Source organism: Pteropus alecto, unplaced genomic scaffold, assembly GCF_000325575.1.
Source record: "Pteropus alecto unplaced genomic scaffold, ASM32557v1 scaffold61, whole genome shotgun sequence".
In the NCBI taxonomy this organism is placed as follows: Eukaryota; Metazoa; Chordata; class Mammalia; order Chiroptera; family Pteropodidae; genus Pteropus; species Pteropus alecto.
The window spans coordinates 16,733,497-16,751,462 of record NW_006434835.1 but is presented as its reverse complement, the minus strand read 5'-3'; the positions used below and the strand labels follow the sequence as shown (position 1 = coordinate 16,751,462).

The following is a 17,966-nucleotide window of genomic DNA, read 5'->3' as shown; positions in this document are numbered from 1 at the left end:
TGCTGTACATAGCTATTAATTCTTCCTTAATACTGATTCTCTCTAATGTGCGTGTCACCTCCATGGCTTCTTTTCTCTTCCTAAAGCTGGAAAGGTTGACAATGAACATCTCACACATGTACCACTGTGCTCCCCCCTTAATAGTAGTCACGTTGGGAACCTTCACGTTTAGTCCAATCAAACTGCCACTGTTCAAACCTTCTGGGGGGCTCTTTATTTGAATTTCCTTCAGAGCTGGTGTTGTTCTTTATAGTTGCCCATTGTTTTTGGCCAGTGGCGGAATCCCCCTAGCTTGATGCCCCATCCTAATCATTAGACTTGGTTTTAAATGAGTCACTCTTTTCAAAAATAAATTCCTTAGAATAATGGTTCTCAAAGTGTGGCCCTGGACCAGCCAGGTCAGCATCACCTAGGAACTCATTAGAAACACAAATCTCGGCCCCATCCCAGATTTAAGGGATCAGACACTTTAGGGCTGAAGCCTACCTATCTGCTTAACAAGCCTTCCAGGCAATTCTGAAGCACACTCTAATCTGGGAAATGACTTAGAAGATAAAATATTACCTTCACTGAGGATAGTCAAAGATGTGCTACAGACTTTAAAGGTATTCCAAAAAAGAAGTTTCAAAATCTTTGTGAGTAAAGTTGGACTACATGTGTGCCCTGACTACTCTAGTGGAGACTGTCCTTCAAGTGAGGGGCCCGGGTCCTGCCAGCCAGGCATTTGACCTTGAGCAAGTTCTTACGCTTGGTTTCTCATCTGGAAAGTGAAAGACCTACCCTATCTACCTCCTAGACTTGTAATGAGATTCAAAGTGAATCACATCCACAAACATGCTCTGTAAACCAGAAAGTACTGTGAAAAAGTGAAAGTTATGTCATTCTGCAGACCGGATTCTGGTAGTCCGAGCATTATGTCAGGGCGAAGAGCTGGGAGAAGGCCTGTATTGATCATTTCTCTAGTCAGATCCACCTTTTGGTCTATATAATGACTGCTGATTTATCACCTTGGTGAATGTGTCTCAGATTCTGCCATTTCAGCCCACCAATTTATCTGATGTTAAGACAGGAAAAATGTTGCCTGATGCCTGATTAGTAGCTACAAGGGGCTACGAAAACATATCCATTTTCATCCTGCTGTTTTCTGTGGGAACCTTCAGATCATTAAAGACAGACATGTATGTGGGCACTGAAGCTCTCATGCCCAGAACTTGTCACACACTAGCATAGAAAGGGTCTGTGCTGAAACCGCCCATCTCATCCCTGTGTGAGGGAGTCATGACCTTCAAGAAGGAAACTAAGTGTCCAGTGCCACACATTAATCATGCAAAGAGGAACAAAAAGAAAATCCCTCAAGCAAACCAAATCTATAGAAATCAAGATTTACAAACCAGACCAGTTTATATGTATGTGCTTGAGAAGAATGTGGGTAGATTTTACTTTCATGGTTAGCCTTTATAAACAACTTCACCATAAGAATTCTTAAACAGCCAGCTCCTGGTACATTTTTAATTTAACTTTAAAACTTTACAGCGTACTTAGTGAACATATCTGGGCAGGAAGGAAGCTCAACCTGTTGCCACAGTGCTTATGGGAACACGGTTTTAGTAACACAGAACAGTCCCCACTAGGCCATCATCAACTTCACTTTCCACACAAAGTGCCAGCTAAAATCAAGAGATTAGGTATGACTCTAATTGGTTAATTATGATCAAATTATCAGTTAAAATTATGGAATAAGATATTAATTATGGAATTAGAATATGAAATTATTTCATTCAAAAATGTGTACGTATCTAATAAACCTACAGAGACAGAAGATTAGTGCTTCTTAAGCCTGGGATTTTGAGGGGAATGAGGAGTGACTGTTAATGAGTGCAAGGTTTATTTAGGGGAGGCAAAAATTTCTAAAATTAGACTGTGGTGATGGTCAACCCTGTGAATGTACTAAAGAACGCTGAATTGTATATTTTAAATACACAGATTATATGGTATGTGAATTATATCTCAATAAAGCTGGTTTTTTTTTAAATCAAATAGCTAATAAGTTTTAGAGCCAGGAAAATATCATGTCTATTTAAAAGGCAAAAATAAAAAAACACATCAGAACTGTGCTGCATGCAGTTTCATAAATGATTAATATGAAATCATGATAATTTAAAATATATTAAGGCAGAAAATACTTGCTATTTCTTTTAATCACAGAGTATTTTAAGAGCAGACTATCTCGGCCTAATAATTGAAATTCAAATGTAATAAATTAAGGTGGCTAAGAGAAGCCAAAGTCATGGACATCCATGACATAATGATTTGTCATGTTCTCTACAGATTTATTTACAATTAAAATCAGCAGCACTTTCACAATAATAAGAAAACTGGATTCTCACTGTCCATCAAGATGTCCCTAAACTGATCTGTTCAGGGAAGGCTGGATGGTTGAGGTTGGGAAGGATATGACCTCATCCTTATGATGTAAATATGCACTGATAAGAGGAGATAGAAATATTCAGATCTGAGCTGTGAAACAGGGCTCTTGTCTTGTGTAAGCAGCATCGTATCTCACGGTATGTTTATCAGACCACTCAGTCTTGTCTGCCTAGGAGAGAACCTTTGCACGTTTCCTGTCTTGGGAAGAAGATAGGCCAGGCCACACTAGTTCTAATCTCCTCACTCCAGAGCATGGACTTGCCCAAGGCTCACTGGTGGCCATGGAGACTGCAGACTGTGGTAAACAAGAGAGGAACTGGCTGGGAGATGTAGGAATTTCTGGCTCAGTGGAAACAGCAGGGAGCTACTGACACCTGCCTTGCAACTGAGAGGTTGGTTAGGGCTTCCTAACGCCGTGGAAGACCCTGACGGGGCCACTGGCGGTTCTTTGGCATGAGAGGCCCTACTTTACTGTTTCTCAAACTTTTTTTATTACTCGCCACCCACCCACCGCAAGGAGCCCTTTACAATTTGCTTTTCTAATTGCCCTCTTCTCCCGTGAAACTGTAATAACACAGATATTCTCTCTTCTTTCCTCCTTTCTATCTATCCATCCATCTATACCTATCTATCTATATCTGGTTATGTACTGTGGCCCTTTGGAGAGCCACAAATCATTGCATCTAAGATGTTTTTCACCACAAAGCCCTCCCTCACCCCTCAAGCATGAGTCTCTCCCACGAGGAGATACCGCCCCAGCTGAGAATGCACGCCCTGGACGGAATGACGGGTCTAGGCAGGGCCTTTCTCCTACTCACACTCGAGCTAGTGGTAAAGTTGGTCACATGGAGAAGTTGGATCAGGTGGCCCAATGTCCATCACTAACCAGGATAAGCCCCAACTTCAGGTTCCATCCAGCACAACTAGAGAAATGTCCTCCAAAATCACATTGTCCCTGCACTATCTGTTTAGCCCGCCTGCCATCCTCCGGACTCCGCTACCACCCACCTCCTCTCCCTTTGCCCCGTGGTTGGCTTGCTATAATGGAAAATGGGGTCGTCCACCAGAGCAGCCCTCTTGGTAGAGACACACAGCTTTCCCCGCCAGCCGGTCACCCTCTCCCCATGCTGTCCTCCAGCCCTTCCCAGCCCTAGGCCTCTCCCAGAAGCCTTGCTAATCATTCTCCCTCTGCCCTTTGGTCCCAAATGAAAGCCTCGCACTGACAAGAAGAACCTTTATACTATTCAGTTTACATTTCTTTAATCTCCTACTCGCAACCTCTTTAAAGATCTGGTAAAGTATTTCTCCTGCCCCCACAGAGGAATGGATTTCAGAGACCCCAGCACATACAGACGGCCACTACTGGAACTCTCTGCAGCCTGGCCTCCCCTGTAATCAAGAGTCATAGGACACTTGCTTCTGCCTTGTCTGCCTCTTCCTGGCTGCGAAGTCATCCCTGGATGCATTTATCCTTCTGCTCTGAGCTGGGAACAGCTACCAATCATAGCATAAGCCCTTGCCCTAGGATCCACAGGACCATGACCCTCTTTGTTCCTTAGAATCCTTGTCTGGCCCCTTCGGACCTAGGTCATAGGCTTTCATTTCCAAAAACATTAGCAAATTAAGAGGCCTCTGAGATGATATCATCTAGTCTACCCCACCTTTGCCGAACACCCAGCTTTGCTCCACGCACTGTGCTCTGCCTCCTCACATACATTATCTAATTCAGTATTTACAATAGACCTATGAGGTAGGTTCCCATTTTACAGATAAATAGTCACGGAAAGGTTGAGTAACTCACCAGAGCGGTGAAATCAGGGCTTAAACCCAGGTCCATCTGACTCTAAACCATTTGCCACATTGTCCCAGTTGAGGAAAACATTTTTCCCAACTGTCACAGAGGGGCTCATGGTAGGTGTCAAGATAATGAATTTACTGTTATTAGATGGCACAGCCAAGAAAAAAAGGGGAGAAGGCAGGATTTAAAATCAGGTTTGTGCGTCTCCCAAGCATCATAACACCACGTCGCCTGCCAGCCCGTGATCAACCCTTTAAGGACAAAGACTGACTTTTCCTTTCCCAGGCCCAACCAGACATTCATGCCTCAACTTCCTGAAAACAGGAACAAGGCAGAAGCCGCATTCTTGGAACTTGGAAGAGCAAAGCAGGACTTGCCACCAAGCCAGCCTGAGGGCAAGCCACCTCGGCAACTGCTACAGCCCTGCCTGTGTGGGGTGACAGCGACAGGGACCCCGGCAGGTTAGAGTCATTCTTGCTCCCTTTCTTGAGCCCCCTGCGATATCCTTTTTTATAAAGAAGAAACTGACTTGGGATTGAGTCATATTTCATCCATTTGCCTTTGCCTTGGCCTCTAAAACCACAAGCCTGGCTAAGGAATTCAGGTCCACAGTGTAGGCTTTGAATAGCTTTGTGTAGGGAGAGGTTTTGAAAAGAAAGGAAAGTGGTATCTACTTGTCAGATGGAATGTGTTAAGACATCGAGGAGGAATGCAAGGGCCTTAACTGTGAGGGTCCCTCGGCAGTTTGGGTGATGAATCATCCGCATAGTGTGGGCACAGATTCCTAACAAATGAAGCCTCGTGATGACATCATTGTTGCAAGATCGTCTGAGATCTGTTGTTGCCGCCTGACCATTTCTTACCTTAGGGATTTTCATCACATGGGTTTTTTCCCCAGTTACACTTACTACTCATCAAGGCTTCCAAGTCATCCTCTTTTCTATCAGCTGGAATTTGGCAAACTAGGACTTTCACAAGTCTGTCTCATTGGCATCCCTCCAAGGGCATTCTTGAGACAACATGTGCTCCTTGCCTGATCACTCAGCACCCATCCTCCTGACGGTCCCTGATTTAGTCAGCACCTCAAACAGTGGTGAGCCTGGCATGTGCTAGTCCGAGGGCATGGAAGTACTGAAGCCCAAGGAGGAAGGCAGGCGCATTGAGGCAGGTTCCTAACCCACGCTCCTGGGATCAGGGAAAACAGTGCTCTGACTGTAGTACCAGTCAGCAAACACGTGATGACTTAGTTAATATCTGAGCTGAGTCTTAGGAGATGAGCAGGAATTAGTCTAGGGAAGAGTCAGAGCTGAGATATCTCCATGAATGAAAACCCAAGGTTCCATATGTGAACAGGAAGAAGTATGAGATGAAACTGGGAACGTGGGCTAGGGAGCCTCATGTGCCATGCTAAGAAGCTAAAATTTATCCTAAGAAAGATGAGAAACATTCAGAGGGCTCTGGGCATGGAAGCGAGGTGGCCAAATGAACAGCAGTGTAGAGGAGGGGTTGGGTGGGGCCAGACTGCAGGCAGGGAGACTAGTTAGGAAGTTCATGTGGTCCTCCAGAGGTGATGCATGAAGCAGGGTGGTGATTGGAGAAATATTCAGCACTGAAACTTGGCAACTGGTGGTTAATTAAGTATATGGGCGGGAGATATCTAGAAGACCCCCAGATTTTCAATGCAGAGGTGCTACACACCGAAAAGATAAGAAGAGGCCCTTCATAACTACTGTTCAAGTAGTTGCGAGTTCAATTCAGGCATGCTGAGTTAGAGTTGCCTGCAAGAGACATGAGGCTGGTTGAGCGGACTCACAGGTAGCTATGTGAATCTGAAGACAGATAAGAGTCTGAGCTAAAAATATTGACTTAGGACTCATCATATTCATAGCAGTTGAAACTATAATTGCATCATAGTTGAGACACCCAAGAAATTATGGGGAATTAGAAAGACAATGGGCCAAGGACAGAACCCAAGGAAATACTGATACTGATGGTGTAGGAGGAGGAGGAGGGACCTGTGATAGAGACAAAGAAGAAGGGTCAGAGAGACACAGGGACCCAGAAGAGTCCCTTGCTGCTCTGTGCTTCTCTCCCTCCTAAACCTTCCACCTAAGCCCTCTGGCTGTCCTAGTCCTCATAAGCAAGCTCTTTTATATCCATAACCCCCTGTACAGCCCTTGCAGGCACAGCTGCTCCTGATCACAAAGCTTCCAGGCATCCCTCTTCCACCCTCCTGTAGAGATTTCTGCATCTTTGAGGCTCATGCAATTCAGTTATAAAGCCTTGACCTCCTTTCTTGGTCATTCTCTGTTTAAGACTCTGACATCGACATCACCATTCTTCTCTCCACTCCAATGCTACCAGTATGTCACATGACTTCAGTACCATGAGGGTGAACCACCACCAAGTCTCACAGTTCCTAGACGCCCTCACCTCCAGTGACTCTTCACTTCCAGCCTCCCACTCCCATGATGACTCCCAGGAAATGGTTAACACCTGGCACAGCTTCAGTTCTGTGGGAATAAACCTCACTTCCTACTCTCTGACCACAACCAGCTTTCACCTCTTCTCCTACACTTGTTCTCACTTTCCTTAGGCTCTCTCCATTTTCCTCGGACCTGCTGACCGCCTCCTGACCTCTCTTCCTTCCTTATCCAGGTTGGACTCTCGGGTTGTTCATCTGAAGTATTCCTTCCAAAGCCTTGGCTTCATTTGCACCCTCTCTCCTTCCCCAACACCTGCCCAGGGCAACTCTAGTTCACATTCTCTTCTCTAATACTGTCCCGAGCACATAGAGGACGATAGGTCCCCATACAGAGAGGGACATCCTTAGAGATCCACGGCTTTCACTCTCTCATCCCTGTCATTCTTCATCACTATAGAAAACACAAGCCCTTCCCATAGGGAAATAGGAAAGTTTGAGCAGTAGCCAAAAGCCCAATCTTTCTCTCCCAAAATAGCTTCTCCACCTGCTCCGTTGCTGGATTTCCACAGATATCGGTGGTACAACTCTTGACCACCGTTTACCACCTTGATTTTCACCTTGGGCAAGTTATTTATTTAACCTTGAATCCTAGAAATTCCCCAGGGTTGCTGCCAGTGTCTGTGGTACTTTGTGCAAATTAGAAGGTGTCCCTCTGGGTAGGCACACAGCTTGGTGAACTAAGCATGGCCTGCAGGCCCATTGTCACCCTTCACCTGGGTACCCGTCCACAGTGCCACCTTGTGTAACCATACACTGCAGCCCCAAGTTTGTCTGCCTCCACCGGGTTATTGTTGAAATAAAGATAACATGCACAGCACCCAGCAGAGCGCCTGACTCTGAGCGGAGCCTCGGACAAAATAGCTAAAGTAGACCACTCGGACTTCGGTTAGCATGTAGGTGCGCTCTCCTGGGGTGGCACCTTTACAATTTTACTGCATTTCAAGCATTTCCTGCCAGCTCCGTGGGCTTTTTCGGTGCACTCCTCTCATCAGAGAGCAGAGCCCTGAGATTGACGCGTGAGCTGGTAAGTTCAGTGAGGGAGCAGACCCATGGGCATAGTCAAGGGCAAGGTGCAGTGGGAGGGAATAGGGAGCAGGGCAGTTTGACAGAGAGGATGGGAGGAGAGGGAAACGAGCGACCAACCTCCCCAGGGCAGCACTGCCTTAGGTCCCAGGCGCAGAGGCCCCCGCCCCAACTGCACACCCCAGTGGTAGGTGCTGTCCTGAGGAGTGCCCACCGCTCAGACTCTCCCCTTAGGGGCCTCTTCCCAGCTGCTCATGAGTGTCACCCCCGCCCCACCAGCGCTGCAGAGTGCCCGAACCCCTCCACTAACCCCACTAGCGGCCTTGGGTATTCTAGGGTTTGCGGTCCTTTCATTTCACCGATGCGCCACCTGCCTCCGCTGGCACCACAGACCAGAACTGCTCAGGAGCGTGAGTGAAGGCCCTCAGGGGAGCAGGAAGTTCAGAACGCCACGCCCATTCTGTGAGAGCAGCTCTTCCTTAAGAGGAAATCATTGTGAGAAGACAATGAATAAGTAGCCACATGGGTATTTCTATTGAAGAAAGATGAATTATGCCGTCACCCCTTTGGCACAAAAATAATTTTCAGTAAAAGGTTAAAACCATCGTGTTGTATCAATGAGAACTACTCCATTATTCCAAGAATGATTGATTGGAAAGTACTTTACTTACAGGAAAATCACAGTGATAGCATACAGCTTCCACTTTTAAAGCACTTTCCATTAAAAAAAAAAAAAAATTGTACCTATGTATAAAAATAGTTATACTGAAGACGTGAATCAACAGCCGAGTAATTTATTGGCACTTGAAAGCCTAGTGGTATAAACAGATTCAACAGCGAGAATACCAAGTAACTCTGGGCTGTGGCGACCTAACCTCCATTTCACTGACACAAAAGAAAGTCGCATGTGGTTCAGAGAGGGTCCTCTGGCCACCTTGAAAGAGATCACAGAAAGATGAGAACACGACGGAACTAGGACCAATAATTCAGGTCAACTCCAAGCACTAAGTGACAAGAGGGGAGAGGCAGAGGGGATAGATGTGGTCTCCGCCCTCAAAGAGTTTGCAAAGTCTCCCCGACTGTAGGCCTGTGCCTAAAATAATCAGCACAATGTCCTAAGTGTCCTAAGAGAAGTGCAGAGGAACACGAGATGCTCACAGGGAGAGAGCGCTCGGGGCTGACCAGAGAGGCGCCGGTTCCGCGTTGTCCTCAGTTCCCATGTAACTCAGGGAAATTTTCACAATGTCCAGAGCTCTGGATGTCCTGCACGTGGAGGAGGAGGATGTCCTCAAATTCCTTGCAGCAAGAACCCACTTAGGTGGCATCGACCTTGAAAAGTTAAAAAAAAAAAAAGGGGTGGGGGGTGAGGGTGGGGATTCTTTTCAGCTTCGTTTCTTTCCCTCCTTTCCCCTTTCCCTGCCTGCCTGCCCCTCACAACCGTTTACTGTGGGGTGTGTTATGAGGAACATGGAATCGGCTGTGTCTGGATGCAAATGGCAGCTCCGCCACCGACTCACTGTGTGACCCGGGACAAATTAAGGCCTCTAAGACTCAGTTCCCTCAAGTTTCAGGGCAGGTCGTTGTAAAGGTGAAATGAAGTCAGTCTTGTGTGTATATAAAAGCACAGGGCTTTGCTGCCTCCTGATGCAGAGCAAACAATAAAAGTTCACTCCCGCCCTTAGCCTTCTACTCCTCTGTGAAGGTTAAGTAGTACTTTTCCGGCCTTTTCATGCTTAAATTTCAAAGAGCTTTTCCATTGTTGGATGTAATGTGACTTTTAAGATAGCATTTACCGGTCTTCTGGTCTCTGAGCTGACAGCTGGCAGCCAGGACCTCCCTACTTCTTTGTGGTTTGGACTCTGAGGGCCCACTGCTCACCCTTTGAGAGAATGAATGGGGAACCCCACCCACACCTCCAGCATCTCACTTGTCACGACCAGAAAATCCTCATTCCAGTCCCCTTGACTTTCAGGTGGGTGTCACTGCCTAGTCCTTAACTGCAAAGTAAATTGCCCCAATGAGATGGGGTATCCCCAGGTGCAGGAAAGAGCTTCTCTCCATTCAGTTCACTCCAACTCGTAGTAGATATGTGCTTCATTGAATTAAGAAGAGAAAGAAGTCATTCAGAGGCTGAAATTGGCCAATTTGCAAAGTCACAAAGTGAGTGATGTTGATTTTTAGAACTTCTTTAGTAAAATTTCTTTTATTAAAACTTCAACAAAATTTTTAATTTTGTAAAAGTTACAGGAAAGTTGCAGTATTCCGATACACTCTTGACATAGTTTCACCAATTAGCATTCTGCCACATTTAATTGCTGTCTCTCAAAATACATAAATATGCTTTTTTTTCTGATGAGCCACTTGGGCATAAGTTGCAGACATCATGACTCTGTCTCTCTTACTATTTCAGGATATATATCCTGAGAACAAGGACATAACAAAATAATATCAAATTCAGGAAACTTAACACTGAAATAATCTTATAAGCACAGCTCGATAATGTTCTTCATATAATTTTTTGGTCCAGGAGCCAGTCCAAGATCATCTATTGCATGTAATTCTTATGTCGCTTTAGTCTCCTTTGATATGAAACAGGTCCTCAACCTTTTTGTCTTTCTTGATGTTGATATTTTTTGAAAAGCACAAGCTCATTGTCTTATAGAACTTTTCTCAATTTAGGTTTGTCTGCTGCTTCCCGTGACCCGAGTTAGGTTATACATTTTGAGCAGGAATACTACAGAAGTGATATTATGTCCTTGTCAAGGCCCCACATCAGGGAGCGTGTGATGTCAGTTTTCCTCATTATGGCCATGTAGAATCACTTGGTCAAGGTGGTGTCCACCAGGTTTCTCCATCGTACAGTTACTCTTTTTCCCTTTGTAATTAATAGGTAATATGTGGGGAGATACCTCGAAACTTGTAAATATTCTGCCCTCATCAAACCTTTATCCAGCAGTTTTAATGCATCCCTTGATGATTCTTGCCTAATGATGAATCAGTTATTACTACAATGGTTGCAAAACAGTGATTTTTCAAACTTATATATTTACTAGTTGGCATTCTACTTTAAGGATGAGTTTTCCCTTCTCCATTTATTTTTTCATTGGTTTATTTAATATCAGTATAGAATCATGCATTCTTAAGTTTAATGTGTCTTAACTTACCTATTTTTGGAACCCATCCCTTAACTCACTTCTCCATTTTGTGAGTCAACCTAATTGCAAACAGGTCTCTTTCTTGATGTGGACTTAAACATTTAATCTATACCCCACTATCTACAAAGGCAAACAGGAACTAGAAAACATCTTTTTATGGGGATTATTAGGCTGAACACAGAGGTGACTGAAGTGTTTTGAGTAGATGTGGCAAGATGGGGTCCTCCAGGAAGACATAAAGGAATAGGGCCTTTTAAAGGAAGGAAGGAAAGGGGTTTTGTAGACGAGAGAAAGAAGGTAAAGAACACTGTCATAAAAGTTTTCATACTGGACAGAGAAAGGGGGACTTGGTAGAACACGGTGGGGTAGGGGAAAGGCGGGGAGAGAACCAGTGAGGAATGAACAGGCCCAGTCTGTGCAGAGGGTGTGCAGAGGGCAAGGGAGGCCAAGGGGGTAAGGCAGAAAGGTAAGTGCAACAGAAACGTGTTAAGAGTTCTGTTAACTGATTTTGGGTAAGAAGACTGAAGAGCAGGAAATGATAGATTCACAAAATCTCTATGAGGAAGATGTTAACAGTTTCATTTTATTTGCAAGAAAACTAAGTCACAGACAATTTACGTTCATTTTTCCCAATGTCACAAAGTTACTAAGTGGCAGAGCCAAGATTCAAATGTAAATCTATCTGACTTCGAAGCCGACATTGCCAGAAGAAAGAGAAACATTTACAGTGGAAGAACAGAGAATTAGGACTCACAACATAAGGGCAAACAGGTTCCAGTATGCCAATCCCAACACTTAAATAAGCCTGGCGCACAGTAAGCCTGTTATTATCCCAACCTTGCACTTTAGAGTAAATCAGCAGTAAGGCCAGGGCACTTAAGAAATACTGCCAAGGTTTTCAAAATTCATGCTCCTGAATGACTCAATGCCCTCAACCCCTACCTCTTTTAAAAATAAGCTTTACTGAAATATAATTTTCACACATAGTAAGATTTCACCCATTTCAAGTGTACAATCTGACGAGTTTTGACAAATGTATACAATCATCATTTAACCACCACCTCAGTCATAATGAAGAACTTTCTATCACCCCAGAAAATTTCCCTGTGCAGCCCCTTTGCACTTGCCAGGCCCTGGCCCGCTTTCTGTCACAATACTTTTGTCTTTTCTAGAATTTCATATAAATGAAATCATACAATATGGTGTATAGCCTTTCATATCGGGCTTCTTTCACTTAGCGTAATTTTTTTGAGATTCACCCATGTTGTCATATTAGCACTTCATTCCTTGTTACTGCTAAGTAGTATTCCATTATATGGATGTACCACAGCTTGTTTACCCATTCATCAGTTTACCCAAGGACATTTGGATTATTTCAGATTTGGAGCAATTATAAATAATGTTGCTATAAACATTCACATATAGGTCTTTATGTAGATATATGTTTTCCTTTCTCTTAGATAAATACCTAAAAGTAGAACTGCTGGATTATAATGATGTGTGTATTGAATGTCATAAGAAACCGCCAAACTATTTTCCAAAGTATCTATATCATTTTGTATTCCTACAAACGGCATGTAAGTTCCAGTTGTTCCACATCTACTCCAAGTCAGTATTTTCAGTCCTTTTAATTTTAGCATAATGGATATGCAATATTAACTCATGCCATCTTATTTGCCGTCTGTATCCCTTCTTTGTTGAAGTCTCTATTCAAATCCTTTGCCCATTTTTATTGGGTTGTTTGCCATATTGGGTTATATTATTGAGTTATAATAGTCCTTTATCAAATATATGTTTTGCAGATATTTTCTCCCAGTCTGTGGCTTATCCTTTCATATTCTTTTGAAGGGCAAGTTTTTAATCTTAAGTCCAATTTATCAGTTTCGTTTAATGTTTCATGCTTTTGGTGTCCTAAAAAATTTAACTAACAGAAAGTTACAAAGATTTTTCTCCTATATTTTCTTCTATATGTTTTATTTTCACTCTTTCGATCACGTCTATGGGCCATTGGAACTTAATTTTTGTGTATGGCGTGAGGTAAAGGTTCACGTTTTTACACATGGATATCCATTTGTTCCAGCACCACTTGTTGAAGAGGCTATCCTTTCCTCCACTGAATTACTTTGTTAAAAATAAATGAACCATATAGCTCGGTCTATTTCTGGACTCTCTTTTCTGTTCAAGTGACTTACATATCTATACTTACATCGATATCCGATTACTGTAATTTATGGTAACTTGAAATCAGATAGTTTACACCTTCCGACTTTGTTCTTCATTACAAAATCGTTTTGTCTATTCCAGGCCCTCTGTATATCCGTATAAATTTTAGAATCAGTTTTCCAGTTTCTAAAAATTGCCAGCTGAATTTTTTATTGGAATTACATTGAATCTATAGACCCATTTAGGGAAAAATGACATCTTAATAATATTGGGTTCTCTAATTCATGAACATGGCTTATCTTAATAAGTTTTAATATCTTACTTTATGTATAAATCTTGTACATATTCAGTTAAACTTAACTCTAAATACTTCATATTTTGATGTTATTATAAATGGTATTGCTTTGATAATTTTATTATTGTTCATTGTTATTATATAGAAATACAATTGATTTTTTTATATTGACCTGGTATCCTACTTCCTTGCTAAACCCACTATTCCTAGTAGCTTTTTTGCTGGATTTCTTAGGAATTTTTACTCCTTCCTTTCAAATCTGTATGTCTTTTAATTATCTGATTGCACTGGCTAGGCAATCCAGTATGATGCTGAATAGAAGTAGTGAAAACAAATCCTTGACTTGTTCCCAAGATTAGGAGAAAAGCATTCAGTCTTTCCCATTGAGTATAATGTTAACTGTAGATTTTTCACATATACTCTTTATTAATAGCTACATAATTTCTCATAATACAAATGTACAAGTCTTGTCATCCATTCTCCTTTGATAGACAGTCACATTATTTCCAGTGTTTTGCCTTTGAAAACAATGCAGCAATAAACAATTTTGTGCATGTATCACAGTTTCATAGTAATTTTTACTTCTGTAGATTTCCAGAAGGATTGCTGAGTCGATATTATATTAACAAATATTGCATTACTCTTCCAGATTCCTAACGACAGTGTATGAGAGTAGCTTTGTCCTTTCCATCTCCATCTTTGCTGCTCTTGCTATCAGTCTATTCTATCAACCTGATGGGTAAAGTAATATTTTAATTTGCATTTTCTTTGACTGCTAATAATTATCTTTTGTTTATTGTTTACTGACCATTTACAGTTCCTTTTCTGAACCAATATCTTTGGCCCATTTTTAGCCTAGGTTTGTCTTTTTCCCAGAAATTTGAAGGTATTTTTTGAATACTGGGAATATGTCATGTGTATTAGAAGGATTTTCATCAAATCTGTCCTTTTTCATTTGGCTTATTTACAATGTCTTTGGATATGTAATTTTTTTAATTTTTTAAAATTAAAATCTGTTCTTTTTTCATTATGCTTTTTAGGTTTACTAACATGCTTGTGGTTTCCTTGTTCGGGATTATACAAATATTCATCTAAATTTTCATATTATGTTAGTGTTATAGTTTTTACATTCATACCTTTAATTTACCTGGAATTTCATTTTGTATATGACATAAGGAGGAATTAAGACTTGGAATCTTAGAGTTTGCCATAACTCTTCATATCCTGTGGATTTTCCATGTTTTCATAATATACTCCATGCAGCTCATAATTTCTCTGGTTTCAGACCTTTCTCTTGTCACATTGCTATGGCTGTAAACTAAGGGAAGGCAGGAACCATGTCTGTCTCTTCCTCTATCTTGATTTCCTTCAAGAAAGACTAATGAACACTTGGAAAGCACCTAGCATAGTACCTGACACATTTTAGGCAGCCAGAAAACATTTATGGGAGCAAGGAAAGTGTTGAATTCATATCTGCATTACTGTGATTCCTTGGCAAATTTAATATTGATTGCTTTATCTGTGTAAACAAGGGAACTGTCATTCTCCTTAAAGCCATTCACTGTCTCATGAGTTCCCTCTGTTCTTTCCTTCTCCTGAGTCTTTGTTCTTTGAGGCCTTCGCTCACTATATAAATCTGTAAATCATTCCATAAGGACTCCCTTCTTTAGGAAACCTTTCTTCAAACCTTTTCTTAAAATCCAACAGCATTTATAAACTCTGCCATATTATATACCATTTAGTTCACAATGGATTTTACTCCTCTTCTAGTACCCATCACTGTGCTGGGCACATAGTTCTTTAAACACTTAACTGCACCTGAAACAATCCTGCATGCTGAAGCCTTTATAAAGAATAAGTATAGCCTCAAGATTTGTTATGAAAGCTCTGGGGTCTAAAAACAAAAAACCAGCAAACTGGGAAAAGCTGGAACATATCCTGAAAGCTGTCAAATACCAGAATGATTTTTCAAATAAAATTGTATAATCACATTTTTTAAAAATATATTTGTCAAATGAACACATGACTAGGTATTGCCCTGCCTGAAGGCAGAGATCAACAGACTTTCTTTGGTGTTTTCTATTTCCATGAGTCCCTATAGTCTTCACCAACTCAGACCTTTGGAGCTTCAGGTAAAATGTAAAGAAATCTTATATGACCCTATGTTTAGTTTGAAAATAACATCTGAAAGGCTCTCACCACTTTCTGCATGAATTTTTAACGGAGAAATGGCTAATTCTAGGGCTAGTGCAGAGAATATACAAGATGAACTTGGAGCATCTTATAATATCAGAAAATTAGAAAGCACTCAAAAAACAAAATGATGGGGGAATGTCGACGGAACACAAGAGCTAACTGAAGAACTCCCAACCAAAGCTGGAACAATTTGAGCAACAAAATAAATGCTGTAGTATTGGATTATAGCCTGAAGAATAAACACCCATGAGTTCATACTGATATAAATAAGTGGTTGAATAAAAGATGAGGGAGAAAAGACAAATCTCCCATAGAAAATTCCAAATAATTTATGTAGATACTCCACCATCAGGGAGGTAGAGCACAACTCCCTTAAGTGGCGACCACACTTAGTGACATGCTTCCAAAGCGAAGAGTATGAAAAGAGGGACGAAAGTAACTTTACCGTGGAGAAACCTGGCAAGACAACCTTAACCAAGTGATTGAGATTGACATCATCAGTGATGTCATGTTGACAGTATGTACCCATGATATGATGTAATGAGAATGACACTTCACCTCTATGGCTCTTTCCAAAAACCATAACCACAGTCTAACCATGAGAAAAACAGACAAATCCCAAAGGAAGTACATTCTGCAAAATACCTGACCAGTCCTCAACACTATCAGGGTCACTGAAAACAGAATGTCTAATAGACTGTCACTGCCTACAGGAATCTAAGGAGACATGACAACTAAGTGTGATATGGTATCCTGGATGAGATCTTAGAACAAAAAAAAAGGACATTAAGCAAAACTAGTGAAATCCAAATACAGTATGGAGTTCAGCTGATATCACTATTATTTCATTAGTTGTGACACATGTACCACAGTAATGTGCTCATAGAACTGGGTGTGGGGTATATGGAAACTCTCTTGTCATATCCTTTAACTTTCTTGTAAATCTAAAACTAAAATAAAAGCATTATTAAATATTTTTAAAACACAATTTGGGCAAAAGATGACTACATGCTTATCTCCACAAATGTGCTTTTAATTACAGGGCGCTGGTGACAGTTTTGTGGGAGCTTTGGCCTTCTACCTGGCTTACTACCCAAATCTGTCCTTGGAAGAAATGCTGAAGAGATCCAATTTCATCGCAGCAGTCAGTGTCCAGGCTACAGGAACACAGTCATCTTATCCATACAAAAAAGACCTGCCACTTGATCTGTTTTGATTGCTATTAACTCCAAAATAAATATACTTGGAAATAAAATGTACTTGGGGGTGGTCACTCTTAAACAGAATCTTACTATAAAATGTCCCTTTCTTCTTTCTTTGCAAATATTATGGTTCATTTACTAAGTCATCCTCAAGCTTTCGTTTATTTCTTTAAAATGATCATTTTCATGCAAGAGCTAACCAGAATTAAGGATTCCACAACCAGGACCTGTACAAACACCACCCGAACCAGCAAACTCCATTGCCAACAGATCACAAATACTATACGTACACTATACAGGACAAGTGTATCAGCAACTCATTTTTTTTTAAATGTAAACACCACCTGTGGGCCACATTCAGCCCACGTGCTGAACAGGCAAGTCATTTATGTTAAGCCAGATTTTAAGTTTTTTTAAAAAAAGGCAATCCAGGCAGGTCACAGACCTTTACATCGGGCTTAGCTAGTAGGACCAGGTAAAAAATTTTTCTTGTAATACAAGACTATGTACAGTTTCAAACTAAAAATAACCAAGATCGCACCTATTACTGCTTTGAACCAGAGCTTTAACGAAAGGTGCCAGAAGCAGCTGACTATAATGCCGCAAGCCTCTAAGACCCAACAACTGTCTACAACTAATTCCATTCCTAGGGAGCTGCTCTTGCACTCCCTCTGGAGACAGACTGGGCCATGGGGAGGGACACCTGTTATTTTGGAATAGTACTGGCTTCTCAGTGCTCAGGTTCATGGTGGGAACCCTCATTCTCCCACACAAATGCTTTAAATGGGGTAGGATATGAACCGGCAGAGCTCAAAAAAATGAGCTAAACTTTCTTACCTTCAGCCAGAAATTAGACAAGTAAAGGAGCAAACTGGGCAATTTTGAAAACTTGCAGGAAACAACAGCTTACATGAAAAGTGTATAGGTCTGGCTAAGACACTAGTTCTTATCTGAACATTAGGGATTTATCAGTGGAACTGCCAGCTGATTAGCTGAGTAACACCATGCCCCAGAGCCCTAGTTGTAGCTTTAAGGAAATAATATTACAGTGCCACTTAGGTTTAAAAAATCTAGGAGACAAAGTAGTCCAAAGCTGTCCCAGAAAACTCTAGATACTGCTTTTGTGATCAGAGTTTGAGAATACAAGTCAATGGCATTTTCCCGAATTATATAAGTTCTCATAGTTTCTTCTGTTACAAGGCTGAGAAATAGCCCTTCTTAT

General features: G+C 41.6%; 2 protein-coding genes across 3 annotated transcripts in view; one reads left to right on the top strand and one right to left on the bottom strand.

Moving 5' to 3' along the window:
- RBKS (ribokinase) overlaps window positions 1-16,866 on the top strand; it is a 78,052-nt gene extending 61,186 nt beyond the window's left edge. The window contains exon 8 of the mRNA XM_006910346.3: window positions 16,585-16,866. Coding sequence (XP_006910408.1) covers window positions 16,585-16,758 — 174 coding nt within the window. The 3' untranslated portion in view covers window positions 16,759-16,866. The remainder of the gene's footprint in view (window positions 1-16,584) is intronic.
- The window catches only part of MRPL33 (mitochondrial ribosomal protein L33), a 28,549-nt gene that overhangs the window by 1,926 nt on the left and 8,657 nt on the right, over window positions 1-17,966 (bottom strand). The window lies entirely within an intron of this gene.